Raw genomic sequence first — 22,218 nt, 5'->3', positions numbered from 1 at the left:
TTAGAAAAGGGCCAAGAAATTTTATCAGGACTCAGAGGATTATGTTCGTTTTTCACGGTTCTTGTTTGAGCTGTTGGAGGTTCATAGTTGCAACAGAACAAAAAATCAGATTGTTCCTGTTTTTTACCAAGTTGATCCATCACGCATAAGGTGCCAGAAACGGTGTTTAGAGAAGCTGACGAAGGTCACAAGAAGTCAGGAACTATCACTCTGTGCATACGGTGGATCAGTGGAAATCTGTTCTTGTTAAAATCACACGATACCATCTAAAGAGCTACCGCATCTATGCAAGTATGAATGTAGTCGGTGAAGTACATTCGAGGGTAGAATGTGAGGGGGGTACAATCTCAGTGAAAAGTGGAGAAGTTAAGGTGTTAACCTGTGGGCTCATATAATTCTGAAAACAGCCTCCACTCCCTTATAATAATTTCTCCTTTTTTAGCCAATAACTAACTAATGCCATGGCTCTACAAGTTTCCGGATTGAGGTAATGCCTTGGTTTCTTTTCTCATTTTTTGTATATGCTAATTTATTTGTTTAATGTGAAACACTTTAGTTACAACACAGTATCTTTCTGATACCTTGTTAACAATGGTTTATGCATTCAAGCAAAATATTAATGATGTTAGACATATGATAATATATCTCATTAGAAAAAGTTGTTTGGCTAGCTGATCTCATAGTCATCCTGTGTAAAGTTCATAGGCGTCTCATGATTTGGATGCGTTAACAATTGGCTGGCATTTCACAGAACTAGATTTTTAAAGATATAGATAAGAAGAATCAAATGTTGAATTCCAATGTACATATGAACAGAAATAGAAATAAGGCATGGATAAATTTACCTTCAGCACTCCTCATCTCCATATCAGATTACTTCCCTTTCTACTCAACTATGTAATTTACAACAGTTTCTCTGAATCTCTTGGCCAAATTACTTTGTTTCTCAAATTCAGTGATTTAGTATAGAGAACAATTAAAATGATTATTTGGTAGCAATTCATATCAGTTTCTGTTGATTTTTATGACTTAAATGCTGCCGTGTTTTAGTTGAACACTGAAACTGCAGTGTTTCAATAGGATAGTTTTTCATTCCAGATTAGTTTATTTGCTATTTTTTAGGGAAGATATCGTTTGCTATTTTTTTGGTAGATTTGCTTATCAAGTAGGTCTTGTATGCGGTATAAGTTACTGCACATAGTTCTGAATAATATTGCTTCTCCACGTTTCATATTTACCTATGTTTTTATCACAAATAATATTACAACAAACTGGTATCAGCGCTTAATCAGATTTAAAAGGATCTGTGAGTTCAGAAAACAAAAAACACAATCTAGCAATGGATTCTTTTGCTAATAACATATCACCTCCACTATTTGATGGATCTAATTATCAAATGTGGGCTGTGAGGATGGAAGCTTATCTCGAAGCCAATGATCTATGGGAAGCTGTAGAAAATGTGTATGAAATTCCCGAATTACCAGAAAATCCAACTATGGCTCAAATCAAATCTCAGAAAGAGATTAGGCTGAGAAAATCAAAGTCCCGGTCAGTTTTGTTTACTGTTGTTTCCTCTGTTATTTTTAATAGAATAATGACATTAAAGACTGCGAAAGAGATTTGGGATTTTTTGAAGAAAGAATATGAGGGCAGTGAGAAGATTAAGGGGATGCAAGCAATTAACCTGATTCGAGAATTCGATTTACAAAAAATGAAGGAGACAGAGACCATTCAAAATTATGCAGATAGGATGATCAACATTGCAAATAAAGTGAAGCTTCTTGGAACTGAATTCCATGATTCAAGAATCATTCAAAAAATTCTTGTTACTGTTCCAGAAAAATTTGAAGCAACAATTAGTTCGCTTGAAAACTCACAAGATTTAACAAATATCACCTTGACGGCATTGTTGAATGCTTTACAGGATCAGGAACTAAGACGACTTATGAGGCAAGAAGGCTCTGTAGAAGGAGCTTTGTTAGCCAAAATGCAGAATAATTTTGGTGGCAAAAACAAGAAGTATACAAAGAATTTCAAAACAAGAAACTCAACCAGCGGCAGCACTAACAATGGTAACAAACTCTCTCAAGATTTACCACCATGTCCTCATTCTAAGAAAACAAATCATACTCAAAAATATTATTGATGGAGGCCAGATATAAAATGCAATAAATGCGGACAATTAGGATATGTGGAGAAAATTTGCAGGTCTTCACAACAACAAGTGAAAGCAAAGGCTGCCATTGAACAAGTTAATGAGGAAGACCTGTTTGCAGTATCTTGTATTGCTAATTCAAGCTCAGAAGAGAGTTGGTTGATTGACAGTGGTTGCACAAACCATATGACCTATGATCAAGATTTATTCAGAGATCTTGATACAAACTACACCACTAAAGTCAGAATCGGCAATGGAGTGAAAATCGCAGTAAAAGGAAAAGGAACCGTAGCAATTAAAGGATGTTCAGGTTTGAGACTAATTTCAGATGTTCTTTATGTCCCAGAAATTGATCAAAATTTATTGAGTGTTGGTCAATTAGTAGAGAAAGGATATAAGGTTCTATTTGAAGACAAAGTTTGCTTGATTAAAGATTCACTTGATAAAGAATTATTCAGGGTTCAGATGAAAGGTAAAAGCTTTGCCTTGAATTTATTTGATGAAGAACAACTTGCTATGCACAAGGTTGAAAACGATACAATGATATGGCATAAAAGGATGGGGCATTTCCATCATAATGGTTTGCTTTATTTGAAAGAAAATAATCTGGTACGAGGGCTTCCTAAATTAGAGAAGGAGTTAGCTTAATGTGCTACGTGTCAATACGGGAAATAAACTAGGTTGCCTTTTCCTAAAGGAATGTCTTGGAGAGCATCAGATAAGCTACAACTAGTGCATACGGACTTGGGAGGACCGCTGAAAACACCATCTCTAAAAGGAAGTAAGTACTATATTGCTTTCATTGATGATTATACAAGAATGTGCTAGATTTATTTTATGAAATCTAAAACCGAAGTCGCTGACATCTTTCATAAGTTCAAAACTTGGGTTGAAACCCAAAGTGGCAGAAAATTGCAGATATTACGATCGGATAATGGAACGGAATATACATCAAAAGAGTTCAGCAAAATTTGTGATGATGCAGGCATAGAGCATCAATTAACAACTCCTTACACCCCACAGCAAAATGGGGTTGTGGAGCGTAAAAATAGAACAATAATGGAGATGACGAGATGCTTGCTTCACGAGAAAAATCTTCCAAAAAAACTATGGGCAGAGGCATCTCATACTGCTGTTTTTTTGCTTAACCGTTTGCCGTGTAAAGCTCTTTCTGAACAAACTCCATTCGAGGCTTGGTATGGCTTTAAATCGAAGATGTTGAACTTAAAAGTTTTTGGATGTTTGTGCTTCTGTTACATTCCTCATGTTATGAGAGATAAACTTGATAGAAAGGCAAAGCCGGGAATTTTTGTAGGCTACAGTTTAAAATCAAAAGCTTATCGAGTTTACTTGCCGCAAAGCAATAAAATTATTGTCAGTAGAGATGTCCACTTCTTTGAGACTGAAAATTGGAGCAAAAAAGAGAACCCCGTTGAGTTCCAGGAGGAGATTGATGATGATGTTGATGACCATCCGGTTAGAGGAACTAGACCACTCTCAGATATTTATGAAAAATGTAATACTGCTATCATGGAACCTGCAAATTATAAAGAAGCTGCCACTGATTCAAAATGGTTAGTTGCAATGAAGGAGAAGCTGGATATGATTGAAAAGAGAGAGACATGGGAGTTAGTGGAAAAACCCAAAGATAAGAATGCCATAGGAGTCAAATGGGTGTATAGAACCAAGCTTAATTCTGATGGTTCAGTTAACAAACGCAAAGCGAGACTTGTTGTCAAAGGTTATGCTCAAAAGTTTGGGGTAGACTTTTCAGACACTTTTGTTCCGGTTGCTAGGATGGATACAATACGGATGCTACTAGCTCTTTCGGCACAAAAGGGTTGGATTGTACATCAAATGGATGTCAAATCAGCTTTTTTAAATGGTTACTTGGAAGAGGAAATATTTGTAGAGCAGCCTGAAAGTTTTGTAGTTCAAGGACAAGAAGAAAAAGTCTATCGCTTAAAAAAGGCCTTGTATGGCTTAAAGCAAGCTCCGAGGTCTTGGTATAGCAGAATTGATGCGCACTTGAAGAGCTTGGGCTTCGAAAAGAGTCTAAGTGAGTTCACCTTATATGTAAAAAAGACTGGTGATGAAGTGCTTGTTGTCTCATTGTACGTTTATGATCTACTAATAACGGGAAGTTCAAAGGAGACGATTGAGGAGTTTAAAGAAGGAATGAAAGCTATTTTTGAAATGACTGATCTTGGAAAAATGACATTTTTCCTTGGTATGCAGGTGCATCAAAATCATGGTGAAACATTTATATGTCAAGAACAATATGCAAAGGAAATTCTCAGAAAGTTCAAGATGGAGGATTGCAAGCCAACTTCTACTCCAGTGAATCAAAAAGAAAAATTGTGTAAAGAAGATGGAGCTGAAAAGGTTGATGAAAAAATGTACAGGAGCTTAATTGGATGTTTTCTGTATTTAACTGCAACCAGGCCCGATATTTTGTATTCGGTAAGTTTGCTGTCAAGATTTATGCACTGTGCTAGTACAATTCATTTTCAAGCGGCGAAAAGAGTTCTCAGATATGTCAAAGGCACGATAGATTATGGTGTGAAGTTTCAACGTGTGAACAATTTTTGCCTTAATGGAAATTTTAGTCTTTATGGCTATTCTGACAGTGACTGGGCTGGTAGTGTTGATGACATGAGAAGCACGTCTGGATACTGTTTCAGGAGTTTTTTCATGGTGTTCAAGGAAGCAAGAAATCATCGCACAATCAACCGCTGAGGCCGAATATGTAGCAGCTGTTTCAGCAGCAAATCAAGCTCTTTGGCTCAGGAAACTTATGACTGATTTGCATATGGAACAGGAAGATAGCACACTGATTCTTGTTGATAATCAAGCTGCAATTGCAATTGCTAATGATCCAGTGTTTCATGGGAAGACAAAGCATTTTAAGATAAAGTTATATTTTCTTAGAGAGGTGCAAAAGCAAGGAGAAGTAAAGCTGATTTATTGCAGGACGGAGAGTCAGCTTGCTGATTTTCTAACAAAGCCACTTCCTAAAGCAAGATTTGAATATCTAAGACAGAAGTTTGGGATCTGCAGCAATAAAGTCAAGGAGGAGTGTTGATTTTTATGACTTAAATGCTGCCGTGTTTTAGTTGAACACTGAAACTGCAGTGTTTCAATAGGATAGTTTTTTATTCCAGATTGGTTTATTTGCTATTTTTTAGGGAAGATATCGTTTGCTATTTTTTTGGTAGATTTGCTTATCAAGTAGGTCTTGTATGCGGTATAAGTTACTGCACATAGTTCTGAATAATATTGCTTCTCCACGTTTCATATTTACCTATGTTTTATCACAAATAATATTACAACAGTTACCCTTTCCGCTGCTTCTCATCCTCATGCCATGCTTCCGAGACGTGGTTCACATGTTTTGTTTGCTTTGGTTGCAATTTGTATTAGTTTTAAATATCTTGACCTGGCATATGATTTTCGGATTTCCCAACTAACAACTTCTTATTCCTATATTATAGTACTCCTTGTTTAGTGTATTGAGCCTTAAAGATTTTATTTTGCATGTAAACAGGGGAAAAGAATACAAAATAACTTCTCTTGTCTAACCCCCGTTCTCAGCTCTTCAAAAACTAACGCTTAGCAGTGCTACACCGTTAGTAATTGATGCAAGTTGTACGGCTATTGAGCAACTTCCGGATTCAATATTAGCATGCAGAAGCTGAAATTGGTTGAATATGCGATGTTGTCGCGGGCTGAAGCCTCTCCCCTATAAACCGGGAAGGGCAATGTTTAGAAGAGTTTTAATGCATTGTTTACAGAAATTGAAGAATTACTAGATTCTATTGCACTACTGAGTGCAGTGGAAACAGGTTTTGTTTGCTTTGGTTGCAATTTGTATTAGTTTTAAATATCTTGACCTGGCATATGATTTTCGGATTGCCAAACTAACAACTTCTTATAGTACTCGTTGTTTAGTGTATTGAGCCTTAAAGATTTTATTTTGCATGTAAACATGGGAAAAAAAATTAAAAATAACTACTCTTGTCTGACCCCGTTCTCAGCTCTTCAAAAACTAAAGCTTAGCATAGCTACAGCATTAATAATTGATGCAAGTTGTCACTGAAAAACTACAGGAAATTTCTTGTCACTGAAAAATGTTAAAATGGGCAAGGTTATAGGACATTCGGATTTTCCTTGAATTTATCATTTAATATTTAATACATGCAATAATATAACATAAATATCTATTTCAGTGTGATGGACCAATAAGACTTATTAGTGTCTCTCTGCAATAATAGTACATACCCTACCATTTTCTTCTCTCAATTCTCTTCCACATAAAATTTACTCGGACACTACACATGGTAGAAAAGTCTGAAAAATGGACAGGACTCAGAAACGCGTGCAGGTATTGAATGGAAGATGCAATGTAATTTACTCTTGTCTATCAACTCTTTAAAATCAACACTCTTCCCTCAAGATTATTCAAGCATACCTGTTAAGTTGAGTTCATATTCATTATTTTCCCTGCAAATTTTCCCATGGATACCTCTAAACAAGTTGTTTTTGTTTGGGCTCTGCCTCTACTCCCCATACTTGCCATCATCTTTCTTATCGTTTTCGCTTCCAGGAAAAAGCACCTGCATTCTTCCGAAGATATTACTAGTAATGTCCTACCAACTGACCCTTCTTCGTGTTCCTCCTCTTCTTCTTCAGCTCCGCCTAAGTGGGACGTGTTCTTGAGCTTTTACGGAAAGGACACTCGCAACGGCTTTACTTCACATCTTTACTCTGCTTTGGATCAACAAGGAATTCTTACCTTTAGAGATGATCCTGCTCTTGACAAGGGACAAGAAATTTCTTCTGGACTACTTGAAGCGATTAAACATTCCAAAATTTTCATCATTGTTCTCTCGGAGAACTATGCTCGTTCGACATGGTGCCTTAATGAGCTCGTACAGATCCTTAAATGCAAGACAACAGAATTTCAGGTGATTCCTGTATTTTTCTATGTTGATCCAACAGATGTTCGCTACCAGAAAGGGAGTTTTCGGGAAGCTCTTGATGGCCATAAGAGGCGTCATTCCGTTGCTATGATTGAAAAGTGGAAATCAGCTCTTTCTGAAATTGCTGCGCTATCAGGACACCATCTCAGGAAAGAAGCAAACAAGTACGTCCCTTCATTATTTTAATTTTAAAACAGTATTCTTTTTGTTGTCAACAAGTTACAATCCAAGTACCTAACTACTTCAGAAATTTCGAAGATAATAAGTATTTGATCATTAGGTAAATAGATAATAAGGCATTTTACCAGAGACTAAGAAACTAATTAAAGTCCTGTACTGGATTTTTTCTTTCTAATTTTAAGAAAAGAATCTGATAGAATTAAAATTCTGTGAATAAAAAACAGGAATGAATCTGACACCATTCAAGATATTGTGAGGAATGTGGCAACAAGGGCCTATACAACAGTATCACACCAGGAAAAGTATCTGTTTGGGATAGATTCTGCTGTTGAACAGATATATCAAAAACTAAGCATGGATCATAATGATGTACGTGTCATTGGTATTTGTGGTATGGGAGGAATTGGGAAAACTACAATTGCCAAAGCTTTCTACAACAAGTATTCTCACATATTTGATGTTAGCTGCTTTAATGAAAATGTTAGACATTATTCACAAGGCGGTAGTTCTTTACTCCCTTTACTCAAGCAACTCTTGATCGATCTCCTTGCAAAGAAGGATTGTAAGGTTTTTGATGTTGAAAGTAGAATAAGCAAATTGAAGCAAATTCTTTATTCTAAGAAAGCTCTCGTCATTCTGGATGATTTGGACCAATCAAACTATTCAGAATTGCTAGCAAGCCTTGGTGACTTGTTCTCGGCCGGAAGTAGAGTTATCATTACAACAAGAGATACAAACTTGCTTAGTAAAATTGAAGCGGATACATCAAAAGTAGATATGTACATGGTGAAGACACTGGGCACGATTGATTCATTAAAGCTCTTTAGCTATCATGCTTTCCGTAGACCAGTGCCACCGGAAAATTTCAAGGAGCTCTCCCTGAGCTTTGTAACGTATGCTGAGGGTCTTCCATTAGCTCTCAAGATTTTGGGTTCGTCTTTACTTGGCAGGACTTGTGAGTTTTGGAAAGCTAAACTTGAGAAAGTTAAAGAAATCCCAGAAAAAGATATACATGAAATCCTTAGATTGAGCTACGATGAATTAGAAGATGAGACGGAGAAGACAATCTTCCTTGATATTGCATTTTTCTTTGTTGGAAAGGACAAAGATGAGGCTGTTCAGATATTCAAATCTTGTGATTTCCATCCGGATGTTGGCATACCAGTTCTAGTGGACAGATGTCTAATGACCATTGATAGATATAATAACTTCCAGATGCATAATCTTATTCAAGACATGGGAAGAAAACTTGGAAGGCAGACACGCTTGATTTTGGGAGGAAATGTATGGGATGATTTTCAAAATCTGGAGGTAATCAAAATGCAAACACTGTTATGTTTAGTCTTAATTATCACGTGACAATAAAATGCAATGAGTTATTAACTTTGGTAAACTAAAAGTCCATCCTTTTTAACACTGGTTTATAATTTCTTACATGATGGTTTCCAAAAATCTCATGTTAGATTTATAATCTATGTGATCGTGACATATGTGATTTTCCTAAGAAAAACCTTAATTAAGTGTTACATGTTAGATTTAACAATGTCTAAATTGAATGATTGACGGAAAGGTGTGTGTCATAATCGCTCAAACAAATAAGAAAAAGATTTGAATCGTTTAGCGTTTATTTCTTAACTTTTATATTGTCTTACTTAATTTTTTTTTTCTCCATCGAAAAAATCAGGATAAAAGTGATATTGAAGGTCTCATTTTAGATTTTAGGACTTCCGGATATGGACAAGCAACTGCTGAAAAAATGCCCAAACTGAGGCTTTTTCAAATAATAGGTGAACCCGATATTGAAGGAAATTTTAAAAATTTATTTCCTAATTTGAGGTGCATTACATGGCATTCTTGTCCGTGGACGTATATACCTTCTACATTTTGTCCACCTAAACTTGTCTCCTTCGATATGCCTTCAAGCAAATTCAAGATTTTGTGGAAGGGGCCAACGGTACTTTCTCTCCTAATTAATATATTTCTATTTTCATTTATCATTTGTAATTTTTTAGTTGTTTTAGTTAATTATTTTTTCTATTTAGAAGAAAGATTCTAATTAAAGATTTTATTAAAAAAATAGAAAAAGAAATTCAAATATCTAAAAATATGTTTTTCAAACACTTTATCATGGAAAACAATTTAACCCAATTTGTATGTTAAAAAAATTGAAAAGAAAATTAATTGAAAATTTGGTATCGTAAATGTATTGATAATACTAATATATTTTGAATATTTGCTAATGACTTAATTGTTTGAACAATCTATCAAACAGATGAATTATTTGACTTGTTTGTATCAACAGATGAGTTATTTACTTTGCAAAATAATTAACTATTAAAATTCTATTAAAAAGGACTATAACTATTTTAGGTAATTTTATTTTTAATTACTTGGCCTTCTATTATAATTTTTAATTTACATATTCTCAGAGTTATTAAATTTACAAAGTAGAAATGTATAGTTGGGCTTTATTGACTTTTTAGTTGTGTGAAACAGCCCATCAAACAGATGAATTATCTGACTTATTTGAATATGAGCAAATGCTTTGATTTAAAACGATTACCTGATTCGTTGGGTGATATGAAGGCCTTGAAGAAGATTGATGCACGTTGGACCGCAATTGAGAAACTGCCTGATTCAATTACTCAATTAAAGGGGTTGATTACATTGGATTTGAACGGATGCGAGAAGCTAAGAAAGTTACCTCAAGATATTGGGAATATGCAAAGCTTAGAGGATTTTTGGGCAGGTGAATCTGCAATTGAACAACTTCCAGATTCAATTACTCAATTAAAGGGGTTGATTAAATTGAATTTATACCGATGCCAGAAGCTAAGAAAGTTACCTGAAGATATTGGGAATATGGAAGGCCTAGAGTTTTTTGGGGCAGCTAATTCTGCAATTGAACAACTTCCAGATTCGTTTGGGGGCCTCGTCAATTTGGTTGTACTGTATTTGTCCGATTGCAAAAAGCTTAGAAATCTTCCAAATAGTATATGTAAGCTCAAGTTGCTTAAACAACTCTATCTGAGCTCCTGTTCAAACCTGGAGCAATTGCCTGAGCAATTGGGGAAGATGCAATGTTTAGAATACCTGTCTGCATCTGACACAGCAATTGAACAACTGCCAGATTCTATTGGACTGCTGGGTAGATTAAAATCGTTGTATTTTGAAGATTGCAAGAAGCTTAAATTTGTGCCTGAAAGTATCTGGAATCTTACCACAGTTGAAGATTTAAGTCTTAATCAAGGGGAGACAGATGAAATCAGTTCGCCTGATTCAGTAAAAGATATGAACAAGTTATGGAATCTGAAGCTGAGTTGTAATGTAAGATTATGCCTGCCTATGATTCTATGTTTCTCTTCTTTGACACGCTTAACACTTACTGATGAGGGACCGAATCTCTCTTCGGCAAAACCATTCAGCCTTTCTAAGCTTATAAACCTAGAAGATCTTACATTGAATAACTGTACAAGTCTTGGGTCCTCCCTTCCGGAGCTTCCTTTGAATTTAGAAGAGTTGAACATATATAATCACACATCACTAGAACAACTACCTGATTTATCGAGCTCAGGAAAGTTGCGACACTTGAATATAAAGAGATGCATCGACCTCCAATCAATTTCGTTCCTTCCTTCTCATCTTGGATCACTTTCAGTTGAAGAATGCCCAAGCCTACAAGATGTACCGGATCTGTCAATGTTGAAGGAATTGGAATATCTGAGTTTTCGCGGGTGCAACAAGCTGAAATCAAGAAGTTTGGAACAGAGTTTCCTTCAGGTTTGTTGCTGTTGGTCTCACAATGACACACAATCACACTTCAATATACTTACATTTTGATTTTATGTTACAGGGTAAACGACCATTTAAAGCTGATCTACCAAACACGGAGGTAGCAGAATGGTTCAACTATAAAAGCAGTGGGCATACAGTCTCTTTTCTTGTCCCGCCAAGCTTTGAATCGAACTTCTTAGGTCTTGCACTCTGGGTTGTGTACACATGCAAAGCCTGTAGTACAGAGAACTGGTGGGACTCACCCTACATGACAGCTGTTATTAGGAATGAAACGGAGGGTATAACAGAGAAATATCTTTTTGATGTACAACCCGTAGTCGGTGAAGCACAGTCAACGGTCAAATGCATTACAGGAGGGAACCTCTCAGTGAAAAGTGGAGAGAGAATCAAGGTTTCTTTTTCAAGCTTATTGTATTCGTATGGTTATTTATATATTTTAATAATAGAATAAGTTGTATTCGTAGTTTTGTAGGATAAGTATACTATATTTAGTAGTAGTTTAATATTTAGTAGTTTATTAGATATATAACACTATTTATCTATTTTTGTAATGTGCCCGTTTGGGAAATTTTAAGATAAGTAACTTATGACTTAAAATGATTAAGTGCGAAATAAGTGATAAGTTGATAAATACTTATAAGTTCTATAAGTGTTTGGATAAATTTACTTATAAGTCAGAAGTTTTTTTACTTAAATGAATTAAATTAAATAATTATTAAATACAATTATCTTAGTTCATGAATCTTAAATTAGAAAATATTTAAAAATTTATATTCTTAAAATCAAAACTTTAGAAAAAAGTGAAAAAATGAAAATAAATTGGAAAAAAATACGTTAATGCCAACTTTCCACTTATCAGCTTATAAGTTGTAAATTCAACTTATAAGTTGGGTCGACAAACACTCATCAATAAGTTGTTACGAGTTTATAAGCGATAAGTAGTTTATAAGCTAGTAGCCAAACAGGCCCAATAATCAAAATTAGGGAATTATCGTTGAACCAAACCGTTGAACCAGATTATCTATATTCCGGCTATTATAATATAATATAGATTAGCTAAATAGAAAATGAAGGGGCATCTTTGAAAATATTAATATATACTATGTAATATTTTATTCCAATTGTATATTTGATCAATTTCCGAACCTCTTTTGAACTTACGAGGAACTAAGCATATAAGCTGCTGATTAACATTTAATCTATTTGGTTATTGGTTATCAGTATCCGGATTATGTTATCACATTAAAGTCTAAAAACGAAAATCATCTATCAATCATAGTTCTTGATAAAGAAGGAAATGCTTCTCTTTTGTTTTGGACATAAAAAGATTGCTGAAGGAAAATCCCAGCAATTCAAAGGCCCCAGGAGCTCACATGATTTGTTTAAGCTAATTTACTTATTTAAGCTAATTCGAACGGGGGGTTAATATCATTTATTTGATTAAAGGCTGATCTGTTGCAACTTATATCTAACCAGGATGAAAGGAGGGATGCAAGTAGAGGCCATGACTCGATTCCAAGATTACTACAGAGTGAAGTATGATCTCTATTGATTGTTTTAACATTGTCCTTACGAGTTGCCATTGCGTTATCTAAATGATCAATGATTTTTCCTTGATTACAGATAGATTAAAGCTAGTTATGAATATCAAATCCAGATGAAATGATAGTGAATGTAAAGTCTGTGTATAAGTTTGACACAATTTTTGTATGATTTTAGTTATGAATGTGCTAGCGCAGCGGATTTTAGCTCTGGTACCAGAAGAGAAACAAAATTTGGAGACATAGAAATTCATACTTGTTGATTTGAAGACTTTAAAAACGGTTTACCTTGGTTCACGTGGTTTGCAGGCTATTGCGTCAGCCCGTGGGGTTTACCTGGTGCGCACCTGAAAGATAGCAGTTGCAGGTTCTCTACGAAAAAATAATATTTGCAAGCATCACTGCATGTCACCAAATTCTTGTTGCAATCTTACAGAATCTGACCAGTTCAAACAAACAATGTGTTAATATATATCTGAATATCTGAACATACATTTTCATATCACATACTTTATCCTTCAGTAACATCATAATCTCAAAAATGCAGAAATATGCATGTAATGAAGATTCACTAAGATCATGTTGTCATGAGTGCATCATTAAGATTAACAATATAGAATTATCCATAACATAAAGAGCTAAGTTCCGCAACAGATGATTGTTGCAGCATATTTATCGTTGATAATAACCGCGGCCTAAAATTTATTTCTCTATTATTGTGTATATAATTGGCTTGGAGTCACTTGAGTGGAACCTATAAACTGTTCCACTAATAATTGGACTTGAATAATTTCAGTTGAAGGCACCAATAATGGCTTTGAATCTCGTGGAAATTCATGTTTATACAACTTACAACTACAAAGAATAGCAGTCTTTATTTTGATGGCATAGAAGCATCCAGATAGCTGACCAATAATTAGGTACCATGTTTATATTTTCTTATCATTTTACCAAAACTATCAATCAAGCTAATAAAAAAACTAATTAAAATTACAAAGCAACAAAATGAACTTCAATATAATAAGAGAATCAATCTATAAACATATTTAAATTTGTCTTCAGAAAGCACACAGACTTTTGAAAGTGGAGTCCAACTATTTTTCCTCAACTTTTACATGAAAAGTTAGTTTCATATAAATAGTAATATTTCTAAAGAAAAAAGAGGACTTGTTTTTGTATCCATTATAGAAACCATTATTTTCAAGATTCCTTATTTTTTTTAAAGGTGGGTTCTCACAAATCTAAGTGCCCAATTATAACTACTACTCTTCTGAAGAGCAATGACTTTGTCTCCACTCATCAAGGCTCCAATACCTTTCGGGCTCTGTCGCCGTAACATCTTTATCTCTTGTCGTCTCAGTTTCTATATTCCGATGAGCTTAATATATATCAATCTCATTCAAGATATTTTTATGAGTGGAGTAGAAATAAAATTTACGTACTAACTAACTTTTGTTACGGGACAAGACATGATATATCGAGTACGTTTGATCTTTCGATTTATTAATTGATGAATCAAAGGTTGAAAGAACTTTTGTTTGTAACATAATGTCCCACGAGTGGTACTAGTGTTTCTGACTGTTTGTTATATCTTTACACCTCTTACATACAATGCCTTGCATTATTAGTTTTTAAAGTGTAATATAGTGGATGTATGGTTGTTACAAAGTTATACAACTTTTAAAGTTTCTCTTTTGATCTTTTTTCTGATAATCCGCGGTGTCCAGACCAGCTTTCACGCAACTCAGACTAACCCGGAGGACTGCTAGCACACTCGTATCCACCGAGCATAGCAGCCCACTTACTTCCGTGTGTCTCTCGGGGGAATTGAACATGTGACCTTGGGGTGGTAATCACCTAAAGTCATAGTTTCAACCAACTAGGACACCCGTAGCGGGTTTCTGTTTTGATATTGGTACTGTAACTTAAACACAAAGAGAGAAAATGGTAGAATCTTATTATATTCATAATTTCAATCACTGTCAATAATTTTTTACTGACATGATTTGTTTTACAAAAGTTAATTTATCAAGCAAGAAATTAAGAGTTACAATCCAAGCCCCTAAATAATTATTTTCAGGGGAGTTTTAATCAAAAATTTCATTCCCTATTTATCTATAAATAGTAAGCCTACTATTTCCTCTGATGTTATGTTGCCATTGATCTTTTCCATTCCACAAGTCTCTGCAAGAATTGCATAACCTACACAAGGAAAGAGCAATGAGATTACTGAAGTGAGTGTTAAGGAGTATAGGCTCGATTCTCGCTCACCCGAGAGATTTAATATGAAACTATGAACATACAATGTAATTACCTGTAATGGTTCCTCCAAAGAATAAGAAGCAGCTGTTTCCTTGGGAAATTTGGACACCAGAATTCCTAATCCTTGTCCTCTTTTATGTAATACCTATTTTAATAGTATAAAACATAGTATTATTTAAGTATTCTATTACCAAACAATGACTTGAACTACTTTTGATTAGTAGATTGTAGCTTAAGTGATACCTTAAAGGCATCTTCATCAGTTCTGTCATCTCCTATGTAAACTGGCAATACATCATCTGAATTTCCATATCCTGCAACATTACATTCATGATGTTAATAGTGGCGGAGAATCGTCTGTGTATTATAGGTCATATGTTCGATTGTTATCTCTGTCTGAACCGTCTTTGTAGTTCATTTGAATCCGGAAAAAAGCATTACCTAGTGATTCTAACAAAAATTCAAGGGCTTTTCCCTTGTCCCATTTGATAGTTGGACGAATCTCCAAAACCTGGTTCATAAATTTAAATGAAAAGATTAATAAATATAAAATGACATGATGCATTGTACAAGCTTTACCAAGAAACACTCAATTTACTATTAATGAACATAATTAAGTTAATAAGTACTAATAGATTACCTTTCTCCCTTGAGTTAATCTCAGCTTTGGGTACTCTTTTAGTACTGACTTAACTTTTTCTGCTAAATCAACCCATAACTGGTTCAAGGACATATAAACTTCAATTAGTATGTTGCTGAAAATTAGAATAATTATCAGAAATTTAAATATATTTAGGAAAAATGTTACCTTTTCATCGACACGTCGGAAATGTACAGATAGGCAAAACTTGTTATTTTCCACCTTGGCTCCAGGGATAATTTTTGTTCTTTCAAGCAAAATTTTGTATACCTAACCGAAAAAAGTAACAGGGAACTTTTAGACAATGCCTTTAACAGAAAGAAGAAAAATAACAGAAATCAGACATTGTGTCTGTTGTGAGCTGCAGAGCTGCAAGGCTGAAAGAACTTACATTGTTCATCATTGGCACAAATTCTTTGGCAGGTTGAAACAGAATCCCTTGATTTCCCTGTATTTAATTTGCAGAGTTGCATATTAGGAATGCGAATATGGTTAAGGTCTGTGTGCATCTCACCCTTGTTAAGAAACCAGTCCGTCTAAAACCTTAAGGTAGTAGAGGAAGGCCCGAACATGATCTTATATTCTTTAAGAACCCTCACGTACCCTACTTTGATCTACTATTAGGAGTATTGTAAAAAAAATTAAATCTGAAACTCGAAAGCCCTACTAATTTGCTGTTAGAGTGTGGTTAAGGCTGTAAATCTCGTGATCACCCTGACACACATTGTTTAGGATGGGGAAATGAAAAAATGTTGCTTACATTTTTATGGTTGTCGCTGTTGGCAGGTCCCTTGATGTCCATGCCATGACTTCCAGCATAGAAAAGCTCTGATAGTTTTACAAAATTATGCACCTGCAAGTTAAACATTAGAGTCTAGGCTACAATAGTCATCTATAGTGTTAGAATATAGATCCGGTTAGGTCTTCCTCTAACACCTTAAGGTTTTAGACGGACTGGTTACTTAACATATAGTTGAAAATGTACCTTAGCACGACATCTTCCGCTGACAATGGCTGTAGGAAAGTACTTAGCTACATCCCTCACGGCTTCCCTCATCTAATACAGAGAACATATAACAGTTAACACATTGTAAATTTGTCAGAGGTAATACTGCTGTAAATTAACGAGAAAATTAGACGAATTTAGGGTTTTACGACATACTTCAGTTGTCATGAAGGCTTTTTCAGGGTCTTCAACTATTGGTGAAAGTGTACCATCATAATCAAGAAAAACCACAATCTGCTTCCCTTTTGAAGCTTCTGTGATCTCCTCAAACATTGCTAAAGCTGAAGGATGTTGAAGCTGCATTACGAAGACCGATACTTCGAGTTAAGGCCATAATATAGTGCCCGTTTGGGAAATCTTAAAATAAGTAACTTATGAATTAAAATGAATAAGTGACTTATAAGTGATAAAATAAACATAGAAGACAGAGTTGGAAGCTTACAGTCCAGGTTTTATAGTCATCGGCAGATTGCGATAAAGACGATTTTCGGGTAGGAGACGAAGCTCTCATGGACTCAACCCATGCATGAACTCTCTTAGCTCGCTCTCCGTTATTAATTTCGATGTTTTTCAATGAATTAGTTCTCGACATGGTAATGTAGCCACCTCCTCCTCCGAAAGACGGTTTAGGTAACGCAGCAGCGACAGGCGCAAAAAGAGAAGAATTGGCTAATGCCACTGTCATAGCAACGACATTAATCCCCGATGCGCAATCCGAAACTACGACACTCTGGTTAGTCATGTTTCTGAAGACAGGTAGAGAAAATGAACAAGAGAGAAACAGAGGAAACGAGAGAGAAAATAGACAAGTGAAAACAGAGGAAACAGATAGGTGAAATGAAATGTAGAAGTGTGGGAACTATATAGGCGAGGAAAATGAAAAGTAATGCAGGGAAAGGGGATGATAGTTTTGTAACCTTAGAAAGTTGAAAGAGATTGCTGGGTTATGGATTCGTTTTATTTCGATTTGACAGTTTCGGTGCAGGCACGAGTGCGTTAGTATTTAAATTTATTGCACCGTTTATTTTGTATAAATTTATGTAATCGAGTTTCATAAAATGAAAATAATAAAAAGAGTAAATTACAAAGGAGTAATCGTATTTTTTGATCAAATTTTAATAAAAAATCCAAATTTTCGTTAATTAATGTTTAGTTTTAGTTCCCCGCTTTTAAAAAAACGACTCTCACTAACTTTTTCGTAAGATAAAATCCCAATTTTCGTTTTAACATTTCAAAAATGTGACTATCTTTTATGAACCGGAAATAAAAATTGATTAACAATTTATGAACGTGATAATTTTATTGAAATTCAGTATAAAGTGCGAACGCTACTTTGTACTTTAATATACCTGTATTTTATCATTGTTAGTTGTTCTTTCAATAAGCGGAGATAAAAACTGATCAATAATTTACTACCTTAAAAAATTATTAACTTTTTTGAAATTCAACGTAAAATACGATTACCGTTGGAAAATTTAGTGGAAACAGCCCACAAGAGTTGGCTCAGTTGGTAAAAGAGGGAATAATTATCATATTGGTCACAGTTTCGAATACCACGGGAGGAGAATTTATGATTAAACCAGAGTCTGTCGTTTATGTACGGTTCATCTTTGTTCACGTGATTTGCAGGCTATTAGATGAGCACATGAGGTTTACCCATTACGTATCCGAACGGTAACGACTGCGGGTTCCCTACCATAAAACAAATTAGTGAAAACAATAACAAGCTAGTAGTCATGAGTCAATTTTAAGGTAACTTCCCTACCTTTTCCCTGTATTTTCTTGGCAACTTTTTAAGTTTAATAATGTCCATTACTTGTTTCTTTCTTTCTTTTTTACCCAATACAATTATGTGGTAGATCATATACAATTGAAAAACCAGGTTAGTATTTGAAGATGAATATTCTAAGACTGACCTTAGAACATGAGTCGCTACAAAAGCCTGCCCAAACTAATAAGTGTACCAGATGCTATATATTATTTTATTAATTTTTGTGTCTCAAATGTCACGGTTTCGCAGAAAGTGTTTTGTTTCCTTAATTAGGTAGTCATGTAATGGTATAAACAATGTAGATGTGTGTCTGTGTGCAAGAGCTGGTTTGGAGCTAATGTTTGGCTGAATTTTGAAGAAGTTGGACAGGAGAATATAAACGGAGAAACATTATTGTGTTACGGCGGAATCAGGATTTCAAATAATTCGGAATAAAAACCGAAACGTGATCGGTTGTGCGTTATGTTATTCGTGTTTTCTTAACTTTTTGACAAAGTTTTTAACAAAAATTTAATGATTTTTAAAATTTAGTCGGGAATTTAAGTGGACTCTGAAATTCAAATAATTAGACCGAAACATGACTACTTACTTATACATCACGATATTCTTGTTTTCTTAATTTCTCGACAGACACTCAACATCTATTGATAAAGTGATATTTCTGGCGCTTCCTTTACGGGATATCGAGAATTCGAATTTAATTTAAGATAAGATAGGATGTCGAGAGTTCGAATTTTGTCAAATACAAGACGAGTTGTGTGAGCGTATTTAACTCGAAGTAAAAATTAGTCACGACTTAAATCAATTTAGGCGGGACTTTAGTTAAACTCTGAAATTCAAATAATTAGACCGAAACATGACTACCTATACATCATGATTCGCCTGATTTCTTAACTTCTCGACAGACACCCAACATTTTTAGATAGTGGTATCTCTGGTGTTTTCTTTACGGAATATCGAGAGTTCAAATCTTATTTAAGACAAGATTCGATGTCGGAAATTTGGATCTTGTCAAATACAAGACGAGTTGTGTGAGCGTATTTAACTAGAAATAAAAATTTAGTCACGACTTAAATTGAATTCCTCTTATTTTGTTGATTACTTGTATTCTCCCACAATACATGTACTTGCACATAGAATGACTCATAATAATTTGAAAACCAATGTGCTCAAGCTGTCTTCCCGAAATTAGAATGCACAATTAAGAGAATATTGGCTGGAAAAGTTCAATTTTTTTACATGTTTTGTTTGTTTTTTTGTGTGATTTAAAGAACAAAGTCGGTCACTTTTCCTAACTTATAATAAAGTGTTGTCCATCACAAAAAGAAAAAAAAAAGGTAATAGTTTAGATGTTTTTGAGAGAATAGATGTGACAAAGTGAGTCTCTGTACAATTTCTGTCTAGGATAATTAAGTAGCCAATTATATGAGGATATTAATAGGCCATTAGTCCATAAATTAAATTAAATCGTTGTAAGAGATTAAGAGTTCGATTCTCTTTAAACAGTAAAATATGAGGAGAGGATCGCTATAATCACTCTTCCCTCTATTACATTAAATTCTCTGCATCACTTTTTTGTATGCTTTTTAATACTCCTTTAAAGTATAATTCCATTATATTTTTTGTAAAAAAAAAATCTGTCTAAAAGTTTTATATTTAAATTTTTATTCAAAAAAAAAAATTAAAAAAATATTACGAAACTGTATTTTATAAAAGACTTGAAATGCGTGTAAATAATAAACGTATCGAAATCAATGGGACGGAGGGAGTACTTCCTCCCTTTGTCCCACACATTTCTTTATAGTTTTTTTTTGTGATGTCTCGTCTAATTATTTACATTTCAAAACTTATCAAAAATAGTCAATGGGTACCACCACTTTGCCACTTTTCCTCCATTTTCACGCTATTTTTACTCCACTATCTCCCTTTTATACATTAAAATCAGTAGGTCACACCACTTCACCCACTTTTCCTTCTATTTTTCACTATTTTATACATATTTCTTAACTATGTGCTCAAACCAAAAATAAAGAATTGGTTAAAACGGAGGAAGTATAAAACTGTAATGAAAACTGCAAAGATTCAAGATCTATCTAGACATGTACACTGACACGCAGGGGCGGATTCAAAAATATTTTTTTGGGAATATCGAGTAAAATTTTGGAAAATGTTTTAATATTTTATAAATTTTATGAAGTGATTTTCATATATTTATTTTAAAATATAATGATGAAAAATATAAAATTTAATTTAGAAAATTTATTTCTCATTGTCCCTTGCTAGATCCGCCCCGGTAACACGGACACACGGTTTCTACACTACTTCTGTGTGCTGATTATTTATGTTCCTCCTACTTTTTTTTTAATTTTCCGGCACTCGTCAATGCGTGGATTATTTAAATGATCAAGTACGTTCACTTTCAATTGTTCATACTTGTAATTCAAAGAAGGTTCTAAACCTTTTCATTCCATAGTCTAGACTCTTTGTTTATTGCTAGGTCCCCTAGTTTAGACTTGACTTGCATGTATGGTTTAAAGACTTTGCTATTTACGTTACTTTCAATTATTTATATTTTTTAGAGATTGTCTGACATGTATTTTAAGGTGCATATAAAGTATAGTTCTGTAATTTTTTTTTATAATTTTGTTTTTCTGAATAAAAATTAAAACATTCAACTTTTATTCGAAAAAGGAAAATTGTAAAAATAAGTTACATAACTATATTTTTTATACACCTTAAGATACGTGTCTTTGTCAGAAATGTAAACAATTGAAAGGGACGGAAGTATGTTTAATTACCTATGAATTCATTCATCAACACACAATCATACTCATATCTGAGATCATGGGACTGTTTGTAATTTCACCAACATAATTGGCGATACCTCAACAAATATAAACCTAAATATTGTAATTAGTGTGATTATATTGTTGAGTTTTTTCATTTTCATTGTGAAACGGGTGTTGTGTTGTTTTCATATACGCGAATAATTTTTGTGGTCGACATATATCTAAATGTTGAATAATACAGTCAAGTCTCTATACAGAAATATCGTTGGGACCGAGAAAAAATATTATAATAAAGAGGTTATTCTTTAGTAGAAGTTGACATATAAATTTTGAATTTTAAAAATTAATTAAAAAATAATTTTTATATATCTTGAGTATATGAATTTAAAAGATCATAACTTTTTAAAATAATTATGTAACATAATATCAAATGCATGAATTTTAAACAAATTAATAAAAAGGTGATCAAGCTGATTAGTGATCGTGGACGCGCAAACTAAATAATGTAAGGACATTATATATTATTTGATATATATTTATTGTATATACAGATATCCGTATGTGTATATAAATATGTACATACCTATATATATATATATATATAATTTTTGCATTTTTATACTTATATAGAAGAAAATTAATAAAGGATGGACCTGAAAAAAGTGTAAAATATTACAATATAGAGGTTATTCTTAATTATAACTAGCCCGAATCGAGACCGTAATATTTTATTACAATAGTGTATATAATTGTGTATATACATTACGATATCGATATACTTTTTCAGAAAAAACGAATATTTCTTTCCAAAAATCAAAATCCTGACGTCGAGGTAACAAAACAAAGAAAGCATTGCAGTGACATGTCACAAATATCAAAATATATTGTGTGACAGCTCATTAAACATGCATGCACAATGCAGCCATTTTTCTTCATATTCATCGCCCTACTTGGCCCTAATTTCTCTGGTAATCTGCGTGTTTACACGTATATTAATCATCAAAGTATTGCGAAACTTAGTCACAGTCTTGTAATAAAGAACTTAACCTAAACATGTGATGAACACACACACACACAACTCATGCCCTTCGCATTAT

General features: G+C 33.9%; 2 protein-coding genes across 5 annotated transcripts in view; one reads left to right on the top strand and one right to left on the bottom strand.

Annotated features, from left to right (window-relative positions):
• The window catches only part of LOC141721665 (TMV resistance protein N-like), a 64,024-nt gene extending 50,949 nt beyond the window's left edge, over positions 1-13,075 (top strand). Inside the window, exons 1-6 of one of the 4 annotated variants that reach the window (XM_074524684.1) lie at positions 6,512-7,301; positions 7,542-8,628; positions 9,002-9,271; positions 9,814-11,097; positions 11,171-11,503; positions 12,589-12,888. In XM_074524684.1, the coding sequence (XP_074380785.1) occupies positions 6,673-7,301; positions 7,542-8,628; positions 9,002-9,271; positions 9,814-11,097; positions 11,171-11,503; positions 12,589-12,654 (3,669 nt within the window). In that variant the 5' untranslated portion in view covers positions 6,512-6,672 and the 3' untranslated portion in view covers positions 12,655-12,888. Of the gene's footprint in view, positions 1-6,511; positions 7,302-7,541; positions 8,629-9,001; positions 9,272-9,813; positions 11,098-11,170; positions 11,504-12,588 lie in introns of those variants that run through there. The other 3 variants (XM_074524687.1, XM_074524688.1, XM_074524683.1) reach the window with 3 other exon arrangements.
• Positions 13,076-14,590: 1,515 nt separating this feature from the next.
• On the bottom strand, positions 14,591-17,410 carry LOC141717314 (putative trehalose-phosphate phosphatase D). The gene is made up of 11 exons (XM_074519398.1): positions 17,004-17,410; positions 16,718-16,858; positions 16,541-16,612; positions 16,316-16,408; positions 15,947-16,003; positions 15,724-15,825; positions 15,556-15,633; positions 15,357-15,426; positions 15,159-15,229; positions 14,968-15,060; positions 14,591-14,855 (listed from the first exon to the last, which is right to left on the bottom strand). Exons 1-11 carry the CDS (start codon positions 17,301-17,303, stop codon positions 14,802-14,804), a joined length of 1,131 nt encoding a protein of 376 aa, XP_074375499.1. The 5' UTR covers positions 17,304-17,410; the 3' UTR covers positions 14,591-14,801.
• Between the last annotated feature and the right edge of the window lie 4,808 nt (positions 17,411-22,218).

This window comes from Apium graveolens, chromosome 4 (assembly GCF_009905375.1).
Source record: "Apium graveolens cultivar Ventura chromosome 4, ASM990537v1, whole genome shotgun sequence".
NCBI classification, from domain to species: domain Eukaryota; kingdom Viridiplantae; phylum Streptophyta; class Magnoliopsida; order Apiales; family Apiaceae; genus Apium; species Apium graveolens.
This window is presented reverse-complemented; position numbering and strand designations above follow the sequence as displayed.

Coding starts and splice junctions, on each gene's coding strand:
- LOC141717314 (XM_074519398.1), bottom strand. CDS start 17,303: ATGACTAACCAGAGTGTCGTAGTTTCGGATTGCGCATCGGGGATTAAT. Junction 15,061..15,158: donor CTGATGAAGATGCCTTTAAG/GTATCACTTAAG, acceptor CTATTAAAATAG/GTATTACATAAAAGAGGACA. Junction 14,856..14,967: donor CTTTGGAGGAACCATTACAG/GTAATTACATTG, acceptor TTCCTTGTGTAG/GTTATGCAATTCTTGCAGAG.